Source organism: Electrophorus electricus, unplaced genomic scaffold (genome assembly GCF_041902795.1).
Source record: "Electrophorus electricus isolate QZ-2024a unplaced genomic scaffold, ASM4190279v1 Scaffold40, whole genome shotgun sequence".
NCBI lineage: Eukaryota > Metazoa > Chordata > Actinopteri > Gymnotiformes > Gymnotidae > Electrophorus > Electrophorus electricus.
In genome coordinates, this window is record NW_027658693.1 from 951,753 (window position 1) to 963,845 (window position 12,093).

General features: G+C 40.2%; 1 protein-coding gene across 1 annotated transcript in view; it reads right to left on the reverse strand.

The window, feature by feature from the left end:
• Positions 1–232: 232 nt before the first annotated feature.
• Positions 233–12,093, reverse strand: part of LOC145655921 (uncharacterized) — a 35,199-nt gene continuing 23,338 nt past the window's right edge. The window contains exons 2-4 of the mRNA XM_081709385.1: positions 844–1,050; positions 579–652; positions 233–370 (exon numbers count right to left, since the gene is read on the reverse strand). Coding sequence (XP_081565511.1) covers positions 233–370; positions 579–652; positions 844–1,050 — 419 coding nt within the window. The remainder of the gene's footprint in view (positions 371–578; positions 653–843; positions 1,051–12,093) is intronic.

Here is a 12,093-nt window from a genome sequence, read left to right on the forward strand (position 1 = left end):
ATTCTGCTGCAGGAGAACCAGAACATGCTACTCCACACACAAACAGACACACACACACACACACACACACACACACACACACACACACACACACACACACAGTTGCGCAAATATACACAGATACACATTCTGTTTAATTTCTTCACATCTGCAGACTAGAGTAAGCTGAGGGTATAGTGTTAAACCAGGTACTACATAAACAGTATATAGTATATATACAGAGGGTATAGTGTTAAACCAGGTAGTACATACAGAGTGTATAGTATATATACAGAGTATATAGTTTTACCAGATGATCGTGCTGATCTTTGATCTCCTGGTTCTTCATCTCCAGCGCCACTTTCAGGCTCATAATGTCCTCCTCTATGGGCTGGTATAACACACACATACGCACATGCACACGTGTACGCACGCACGCACACACCCACACACACGCGCACAAACACACACGCACACACGAATCATTACTACAGCCAGTACAATGGAAAGGTGGGAATGTGTACTGAATGTGTACTGCTACTATAAGTGAAAGGTGGAGGTACTGGTGGATGTGTACTGACACTATAAGGGATCTCTACCTGCAGTGACAGTCTGAGCTTCTCAAGTTCTTCCTCCAGAGATTTCTTCTCCTGTTCACAGGCCATTTTCATATCTGCCAGAGCAAGTATCATTACTGCTGTATATATATAGAACACAGATTTTATATACTACATAATTACTACTGGATATATAAAATATACTATATATAGTACTATACATATATTAGTATCACTTTTATTGGAGCCTAAAGGCTAACATTCATTATTAGTTATGTTAGTATTATTGCATTTCCATAGTACTTACTCTTGATGGACCTGTTATGCTCCTCCTCCTCCTGCTGTTTCTGCAGGAGCTCTGTCTCCTCCTGCTGCTCGTGTTTCAGCATCTCCTGAAGAACCTGGAGCTCCTTCTGCTTCTGCAACCTCAACTCCTTCAGCTGCTCCAACAAACTGTTCTCCAACTCCTCCTTCTCACGCCGCAAACACTCCAATCGGGCCACAGGCCCCACTACTGACACAGAACCACACACACACACAAACACAGAGAGACAAACAGAAAGTTAGACAGACATATGAAATTAGAAAGCGATATAGGGTAGAAATAGATTGATGTTATTCAGGGACCTCATTTATAAAGCTTTGTGGATTCCAAAGTGAAAGTGTGTGTATTCTGCACAAATAACAGGAAATGGCATATATTCCCCAAAAAAATTTGATTTCTAAAGACTCGAGTATGAATTATTGGGAGATAGAGGCGACAATGCAGCGCTAAAGACAAAAAAGGAATTTTAACCGCAGTTATGAGTGGCAGCACCAGCAACCGCAGGTGTGAGCGGTATTATATTTACATTTACCCTCCACATCCTTTGTGCCTGTGTATTCGTCCTCGATGCGTCCAGAACACCATCTCCAGAAACGCCTCATTTTTTCTGTCCTCTTCAGTGTCTTTCCACAGACTGATTTGTAAAGGTGTTCATGGGATTCCCCTCACATGTGACATCAGGCCACAGGACATATGGGGTTCTAAAGTTCCAAGAGTGTAGATGAGTTGTTTTTCTTTGAATTTCCTAATTTCATTGCTGCCATAGCAACAACTGGCAATGCAAACAGATGTGTCATTAATGCAGTGACTCTACCTCAACCTGGATTGATTAACCATGTACGGCTCACCGGAGACTGTGATACATATAACATCCCAAAGTGTACTTCATTCTGAGCAAAATCTAACTAGCCTCATTACTGCTGAACTATGAGGGGCCATTTAGGGACAAATCAGGGAAACACTACTTGTACATACATATGAAACATTTTCACATAAATAGCCTACTACTTACATTTGTGTATAATAATTTAAACTTGCATATACACGCACTTGCCCACTCAATCCCTGGTGCGTAAACATAGAGTTGCACTATGCTTATGTTGGTATGGGGGTGTCTGTGTGTATATAACAATTTTCTGGGCGCCTGGAAGTCATTTCATTGTAACTTCAAGGCAGATATTTAACATGTGTACAGTGCGTATAATAGACAGAGGAAGACTGTTGAACTATTAATATTAGGACAGTTATTGACATTTGTGTAATAAGTAGTGCTTCTCTTAATGACAAATGTAACTGTTTTCCCATATAGAATTGTGTGCTTTATATTGTTTGGAAGAACTTTTTCTTCTCATTTAGAAATATGTTCACTAAGTGCTCAGATTGTCTTATTATTTATTATGCTCAGTCTCAGCATTTTTGGCAGATTTCACCACGTTATTACGAACGTGGATACGTTATCTTATAATTATAAGCAGTGTGAGCTGTGAAGCTAAGCGAATCACATGTGCAGAATTTCTAACAATAGCCTGTTTTGTATAGCCTGGCTAACTGACCAATCAGTGAAATTAAATGTGGTTGCTGAGCTTGTTGCAGCTGGCTCAATTTAATTTGATTTCATTGTGTTTAATTTTAAACTCAGCTGCGTGCCATGAGACACAAGTTAATCTGAGCTTTTTTTGTTGTTGTTCTAGCTGCAAGCTAACGCCGACTTAACCTAGCCATGTTTTACAGTTAGCTTGAAATAATTGAGTTTCATCGCTAGAGGGTGCTGTTCACTTTTTTTCTTTTCTTTTTGTATTATTGATCAGGAAAAAACTTTAAAATAGATGAGGTGGACGTTTTCTATGTATGATATGGAATTTGAGCAAATTAGTGAATGTTACTATGTAAATGTGTAAGAATTTGTGGATAAGATTATTATGAGATTATTTATAATCAAACGACTACATTATACAACCACATCTTCCTTTTATTTACATATTATACAGATATTTTATTTACAGAGCAGCTCCTCATTGGTTCAGCTCAGAAGCTTCTTTTTGATGTCCTCTTTCTCCAGGTACTCCTGCAGAATTTGTAGATAAGATTATTATGAGATTATTTATAATCAAACGACTACACTATACAACCACATCTTCCTTTTATTTACATATTATACAGATATTTACATTTTACTTACAGAGCAGCTCCTCATTGTTTGGCTCAGAAGCTTCTTTTCAATGTCCTCTTTCTCCAGGTACTCCTGCAATTTAGGCATCTCATCTGCCAACCGCCTGAGGGCAGAAGAGACGTGGTGTGAAGCTTAGCCTGCTGTTAAAGGCTACAGATATAGTACATCTGTGAGGTTAAAAGCGCTTATTATATGAAGCCTTATAGAGGTCATTTGGAATGATCTCTTTCAATCAATCCTAATGTAACCCTAACAAACTTTCATGAACTCATTTGAATAACACTACCATAGCCCTTAAGAACTTTCCTAAAATTTTTTAGGATGTTCTGAACAAATTATCTCTTAAAGCTTAAATCCCTTAAAGGTCTTAGTCCTGCTCATCCCACATGCTGATGTGTGAGTGAAACAGTGCATAGGTGTAGAGACCTGGACTTGGCGAGATGCAGGCCTATCCTCGCAGTCTGGTGCTATTCTGTTGCTAGAGAACCTGAACACGCTTCTCCAACAGTACGTTCTTCTGGGCCTGATGACAATGCACACACACATGCACACGCACACACACACACACGGGCACAAATACAGACATACAGATACTATTTAATTTCTTCACATCTGTAGATACACTAGCATAAGTTGATATATACGTTTATGAGTTTGATTATGAGCTGATTTCAACTTGACACGTACAGAGTATATAATATACATAGAGAGTGCATAGTTTTACCAGATTGAGTGCTACAGATTCTTGTAATGAAAGGTGACAAACCCAGCCATATGAAGAAAACAAGTACAGGGTTAATCCCTTAAAGGTTTAAAGAAGTCTGCCTTAAAGGTCTTAGTCCTGCTCATACCACATGCTGATGTGTGAGTGAAACAGTGCAGAGGTGTAGAGACCTGGACTTGGCGACATGCAGGTCTTTCCTTGCAATTAGTGCTGCATTCTGCTGCAGGAGAACCAGAACATGCTACTCCACACACACACAGACACACAGGGGCACAAATATACAGACACACATTCTGTTTAATTTCTTTAAATCTGCAGACTAGAGTAAGCTGAGGGTATAGTGTTAAACCAGGTACTACATACAGAGTATATAGTTTTACCAGATGATCGTGGTGATCTTTGATCTCCTGGTTCTTCATCTCCAGTGCCACTTTCAGGCTCATAATGTCCTCCTCTATGGGCTGGTATAACACACACACACACACACACACACACACACACACACACACACACTGATCAATAATACAAAAAGAAAATAGAAAAAAGTGAACACCACCCTCTAGCGATGAACCTCAACCTCAATTATTTCAAGATAACTGTAAAGCATGGCTAGGTTAAGTCGGCGTTAGCTTGCAGCTAGAACAAAAAAAAAAAAATGCTCAGATTAACTTGTGTCTAATGGCACGCAGCTGAGTTTAAAATTAAACTCAATTAAATCAAATTAAATCGACCCAGCTGCAACAAGCTCAGGAACCACATTTAATTTCACTGATTGGTCAGTTAGCCAGGCTATACAAAACAGGCTATTGTTAGAAATTCTGCACATGTGATTCGCTTAGCTTCACATCTCACACTGCTTATAATTATAAGATAACGTATCCACGTTCGTAATAACGTGGTGAAATCTGCCAAAAATGCTGAGACTGAGCATAATAAATAATAAGACAATCTGAGCACTTAGTGAACATATTTCTAAATGAGAAGAAAAAGTTCCTCCAAACAATAGAAAGCATACAATTCTATCTGGGAAAACAGTTACATTTGTCATTAAGAGAAGCACTACTTATTACACAAATGTCAATAACTGTCCTAATATTAATAGTTCAACAGTCTTCCTCTGTCTATTATACGCACTGTACACATGTTAAATATCTGCCTTGAAGTTACAATGAAATGACTTCCAGGCGCCCAGAAAATTGTTATATACACACAGACACCCCCATACCAACATAAGCATAGTGCAACTCTATGTTTACGCACCAGGGATTGAGTGGGCAAGTGCGTGTATATGCAAGTTTAAATTATTATACACAAATGTAAGTAGTAGGCTATTTATGTGAAAATGTTTCATATGTATGTACAAGTAGTGTTTCCCTGATTTGTCCCTAAATGGCCCCTCATAGTTCAGCAGTAATGAGGCTAGTTAGATTTTGCTCAGAATGAAGTACACTTTGGGATGTTATATGTATCACAGTCTCCGGTGAGCCGTACATGGTTAATCAATCCAGGTTGAGGTAGAGTCACTGCATTAATGACACATCTGTTTGCATTGCCAGTTGTTGCTATGGCAGCAATGAAATTAGGAAATTCAAAGAAAAACAACTCATCTACACTCTTGGAACTTTAGAACCCCATATGTCCTGTGGCCTGATGTCACATGTGAGGGGAATCCCATGAACACCTTTACAAATCAGTCTGTGGAAAGACACTGAAGAGGACAGAGAAAAAATGAGGCGTTTCTGGAGATGGTGTACTGGACGCATCGAGGACGAATACACAGGCACAAAGGATGTGGACGGTAAATGTAAATATAATGCCACTCACACCTGCGGTTGCTGGTGCTGCCACTCATAACTGCGGTTAAAATTCCTTTTTTGTCTTTAGCGCTGCATTGTTGCCTCTATCTCCCAATAATTCATACTCGAGTCTTTAGAAATCAAATTTTTTGGGGAATATATGCCATTTCCTGTTATTTGTGCAGAATACACACACTTTCACTTTGGAATCCACAAAGCTTTATAAATGAGGTCCCTGAATAACATCAATCTATTTCTACCCTATATCGCTTTCTAATTTCATATGTCTGTCTCTCTTTCTGTTTGTCTCTCTGTGTTTGTGTGTGTGTGTGGTTCTGTGTCAGTAGTGGGGCCTGTGGCCCGATTGGAGTGTTTGCGGTGTGAGAAGGAGGAGTTGGAGAACATTTTGTTGGAGCAGCTGAAGGAGTTGAGGTTGCAGAAGCAGAAGGAGCTCCAGGTTCTTCAGGAGATGCTGAAACACGAGCAGCAGGAGGAGACAGAGCTCCTGCAGAAACAGCAGGAGGAGGAGGAGCATAACAGGTCCATCAAGAGTAAGTACTATGGAAATGCAATAATACTAACATAACTAATAATGAATGTTAGCCTTTAGGCTCCAATAAAAGTGATACTAATATATGTATAGTACTATATATAGTATATTTTATATATCCAGTAGTAATTATGCAGTATATAAAATCTGTGTTCTATATATATACAGCAGCAATGATACTTGGTCTGGCAGATATGAAAATGGCCTGTGAACTGGAGAAGAAATCTCTGGAGGAAGAACATGAGAAGCTCAGACTGTCACTGCAGGTAGAGATCCCTTATAGTGTCAGTACACATCCACCAGGACCTCCACCTTTCACTTATAGCAGCAGTACACATTCAGTACACATTCCCACCTTTCCATTGTACTGGCTGTAGTAATGATTCGTGTGTGCGTGTGTGTGTGCGCGTTTGTGTGTGTGTGTGTGTGTGTGTATGCGTGTGTGTGTGTGCGCGTGTGTGTCAGCACGTGTGTGTGTGCGCGCGTGTGTGTGGGTGTGTGCGTGCGTACGCGTGTGCGTATGTGTGTGTTATACCAGCCCATAGAGGAGGACATTATGAGCCTGAAAGTGGCGCTGGAGATGAAGATCCAGGAGATCAAAGATCAGCACGATCATCTGGTAAAACTATATACTCTGTATATATACTATACACTCTGTATGTACTACCTGGTTTAACACTATACCCTCTGTATATATACTATATACTGTTTATGTAGTACCTGGTTTAACACTATACCCTCTGTATATATACTATATACTGTTTATGTAGTACCTGGTTTAACACTATACCCTCAGTTTACTCTAGTCTGCAGATGTGAAGAAATTAAACAGAATGTGTATCTGTGTATATTTGCGCAACTGTGTGTGTGTGTGTGTGTGTGTGTGTGTGTGTGTGTGTGTGTGTGTGTGTGTGTGTGTGTGTCTGTTTGTGTGTGGAGTAGCATGTTCTGGTTCTCCTGCAGCAGAATGTAGCATTAATTGCAAGGAAAGACCTGCATGTCGCCAAGTCCAGGTCTCTACACCTCTGCACTGTTTCACTCACACATCAGCATGTGGTATGAGCAGGACTAAGACCTTTAAAGCAGACTTCTTTAAACCTTTAAGGGATTAACCCTGTACTTGTTTTCTTCATATGGCTGGGTTTGTCACCTTTCATTACAAGAATCTGTAGCACTCAATCTGGTAAAACTATGCACTCTCTATGTATATTATATACTCTGTACGTGTCAAGTTGAAATCAGCTCATAATCAAACTCATAAACGTATATATCAACTTATGCTAGTGTATCTACAGATGTGAAGAAATTAAACAGTATCTGTATGTCTGTTTGTGTGCCCGAGTGTGTGCGTGTTCATGTGTGTGTGCGTTGTCATCAGGCCCAGAAGAACGTACTGTTGGAGAAGCGTGTTCAGGTCCTCTAGTAACAGAATAGCACCAGACTGCGAGGATAGGCCTGCATCTCGCCAAGTCCAGGTCTCTACACCTATGCACTGTTTCACTCACACATCAGCATGTGGGATGAGCAGGACTAAGACCTTTAAGGGATTTAACCTTTAAGAGATCATCTGTTTCACTGCCCGGGCACTGCACAGCCCCCCACATTGTCTCTTTGGGCTGATCCTCTCATACTTCTCATACTTTTGATCATAAGGGTGTTAATGGCTTGTGTTTGTCTAGTCGCCACCTCAGACCTGGTTGCCATGGGAGACCCTACCAGGAGCTAACACTCCTGAGAACGTAACCCTGGAAATCATTAGACCTCCCAAGCACTTCCTTCTTGACAATTCCCCAATCTAGGGAGGAAATGAGACTTAACATCTTAGTCATACTACACTGACCATGTAGCTTCCAATACAATTAAAGGCATATTTTGTGAGAACCAGGAACTGATGAGTATGTAGCCTAAACAATGGATTAAAGTCACTTTCATTAACAGTAAAGTTGCAGAAAACACTTAGTGCTAGAAGGAAATGCTTAGTTAGGGGTAAATATACAAACTAGCACTTATTGTTTATATCACTTATCGTTGTTTAAGATAGACCTTATGTATTTTGCACTTCTAGGTATCAGCATTTATCCCTGTATTCCACAGTATTCTAGTTCAATGGTATGTTTAATTCTAACCTACTATACTGAACTTGGATATATTCTATGAGTAAATGACAAAGCACTTTTGTAAGTCGTTCTGGATGAGCGCGTCTGCTAAATGCTGTAAATGTAAATATACATGTAATCCTGCTGAGTTTGTTTGTTTTTTTTCTGTGTACTTAGGGACAAGATTAGGACCTCTAGAAAGTTAGACTAGAAATTAATTGCTTTTTTTTTCCTCTTAAAATTGTCATTATTGTGGTGACCGTTGTTGGCCAGAGAAGCATTGGCCCCCCTTTGAGTCTTGGTTCCTCTCAAGGTTTCTTCCTCATGTTCTAGGGAGTTTTTCCTTGCCACTGTTGCCTTTGTCTTGCTCACTGGAGGCTTGGACTTGGACATTTGTAAAGCTGCTTTGTGACAACTGTTGTAAAAAGCGCTATACAAATAAATTTTGATTTTGATTTGATTGACTTAGTTGAAGTGATATGGAAGTTGACAGGAAAGAGGATAAGCTATTGCACCACTAAACTATTTTCTGTAAAGAGAACCATGTTTACATGTGGAGTGACACAGAAGTAAGTGGCATATTTACTGATAGCATATGAGAATACTTCAGTGTAGTAGCCCAGTGATAACCAGTCAGAAGAGAATCTGCCACACTGAAGTGTCGTTAGAAGAACTTCAGGTAAAGCCAATATGTTAGAGCTAAAAAAATGAAATACATGTGTTTTGAAAGCCAGTTCTGAGCAAAGCAGTAAGGGTACAACCTGTACTGTCTTGCCTAACATGTCTCTACCACACACACACACAAAAAAAAAAAAAAAAAAAAAAAAAAAAAAAAAAAAAGATTAATTATTAGAAAATTATTGTAACTATGGGCACAGGAAAATTCAAAAGGCTAAAACCCAGAGAAGTCACCACTGCACTGGCACACTCATGTCCATGTCCAGAATTAAGCTTCCAGCAAGACAGTAAAGGGGACTTTACACAGAAAAAAAGTAATATTGTCTGAAATTAAGTGCGACAATAGACAGCAGTGGTGGGTGTTATAACATAAAATGTCTCACCAACAGCAGCTGACACAACTAGTGTGTGCAATATTTTAATTTATTACCTCGTTATATGGGGGACATTTTGAGCATATCTGAATATCTGGGGGTAATGTGTCTCTCACAATATAGACTGTGCCTATAGTCTAACATTAGTTTCTTTGCTATAATACGCTCGCCGTGATAGCAGCTAATTAGCGTGCAGACTCGCCCCCATTAAACGAGCCACAAAAACCAGCTAGCTAGCAAGCTAAAGAGTAAACCTAGCTAGCTAGTTCTGCTTCATACTGGCTCATTTGACATACGAGTTTATCTTTCGCTCATAATGCATTAATGACATTTACCATCTCCAGTTAACAATTTACTTCAGGTTTTGGTCTTTTTACACAGGTTTTTACCATAGCGTTTGTGTACTCAGTTTCGTCGAATAGTTAGCTAGCTAACCTAGTGCCTGTGTGTGTGATAGGTAGGACAATTCTTGATTTCTTCGATATCAAAGGTAGACCTAAAATTCTTCTTTATGTCTTTCTGTGTGCATCTATGTACGTTTGTATTTTTGTATGTATCTATCTCTCTATAGGTATGTATTGTTATGTATGTATCTGTGTATCCACCTACAGGTATGTATCGGTAAGTATGTATCTATGTATTTATCTATCTGCACGTATGTATCGGTAGGTATGTATCTATCTATCTCTCTTTAGGTATGTATAGTTGTTTATGTATCTGTCTATACATCTATAGGTACGTATCGGTAGGTATGTATCTATCTATCTGTCTATAGGTATGTATAGTTCTGTATATATCTGTCTGTCCATCTGCAGGTATGTATCTATGTATTTATCTATCTGCACGTATGTATCGGTAGGTATGTATCTATATATCTCTCTGTAGGTATGTATAGTTATGTATGTATCCGCAGGTACGTATAGATAGACAGTGAGGGAAGCACATTGTAGGTATGTGACCTACAACCTTCACCTGTCTGTCTTTAAGTGGGTTTCCCCTAAGGCTGGATTTTAAGGCCCTGTTTTGGGTCTACACTGAACACCATCAGTCCATCCAATAGTCCATCATTTTAGCCATTCATCTACCAACCTCTGCCCTGAAGTCATTCCCCTCAGTCCTAGCTTAGCTAGGTCCTCCCTCCTTGTTTAATCAATCTCCCTCTCTTTTTCTATCTAGCTCTTTGTTTTTCACATTGCACAAGAAACGTTTGTGCGCAATTAGACACACGCACGCACTCACGCACACACACTTGTGCTCACGCGCACACACGCACACACTCGCGCACACATGCACATGTGTACACACACACACATATGCTGTACTGACTCTGTAGTCTAACTCAGAGCATTTTAAATTGAAAAAATTCCATTGAGATTAAGATGCAAAACCACATCTTTAATTTGAGAAATTAACATCAATAATGGATGAACTATACAGTAATAACTGCTCAGTTTGTTCTGAATCCTCTTATTTAAAGGGACCATGAGTAACTGGCCCCATGTCTGCTTGTTTCTCAGCTAGCTGTTTGTCATTACGTTATTAGATCCTGCACTAGAGAGCTAGCAAAGGTCTAGAACAAACCCATTTAATACACAAAAAGGTCTGGAGTAAATGCCTTCACGTCACTTAGAGTGTGGCCTCCTTACAGACTGTCTCGTAGGTGTAGTGATGGATGGAGAGAGAGTACCAAACTCCCTCTCATTAACTGTAAACCTGGAATATATTTATGATGGCCAGTAACCTGAATTTCCAACACCCTAGACAATGCAGACTCAGTACGGTATGCTGCCTTCTCTATTCAATTGCCGTTAAGGGTTCTTATTGATGGGTTGGGATTATAGAATTATGGTGTATTAACAGATTATTGCTTCTGTGTGCTTTGGATGGCATGCCCAAATCCACCTGAATATGTCAAAGCCAATCCAGGTGGTGTTTATATGAGTAAGGTTTATATGAGTAATCTTCATCACTGCCCACTGGTTCTCTGGCAGCTCCAAGCGCAGACATGACGAGCGTGAAGAAGTGGGCGCCTTCGCCTCTCCGGGTCCTACACCTGTCCGCCAGGCTCTTCTCACACCCACGCGCTTCCAGTCAGTGGGGGCGGCCTCCCACGACCCCCGCCCACAGCACTTCTCGCGGACGTGCAATGCTGTGCACTTCCTGTGTCAAATGTATGGGTTCGGCGTGCCATTCTACAACGTGCGCTATCATACCAACACCAATGGCTTACTCTGTGTCAACTACAGCGTGCTGGTACCAGGGTTATCCGAACCGTTCTGCGGTGCTGCCGAAGTTCTCCCCTGCCCCAACAACAACAACATGGAGGAGGAGGCCCACCACACCGCTGCCGAACAGGTCCTCAAGGCCATGGGTCATGCCTAGAGTTACTGCTGTTACTTCTCAATTTGAATAAGCTTGGTTCATTTTGTTGTTTGAATTCTCATATTTACCGATGTTTTATGTTTTATGTTATGTTTTTTCTTAAGTTGTATAATGTTTTAATTATGCAGTAAGAGTTTCCAGTTTGTAAATGCTTTTTGTGGTTTTTGCATGTAGATGAGTTCACAATTTTGACTGTGTTGCACATTAAAAAAGAAAGTTGTTGGATACATGTCTCCCTCTTTTCCCACAGATATTAAAAATGTTTTCATTGACTGGGGGGGGGGGGAGCTTTACACCTGTCAAAGCGTAATGCAAGTGTCCTAATGTGAGCTCGGGCAGGACAGAAACCTCCCATGGAGCAGAACAGCAAAAGCTTGTTTAATTTTCATTTTCAGTACGTATACAGACCGTGAAAATGGGGCTTCTGGCTTTTTGGGTTTTAAGCAGGAAGTGTCAGAAAAG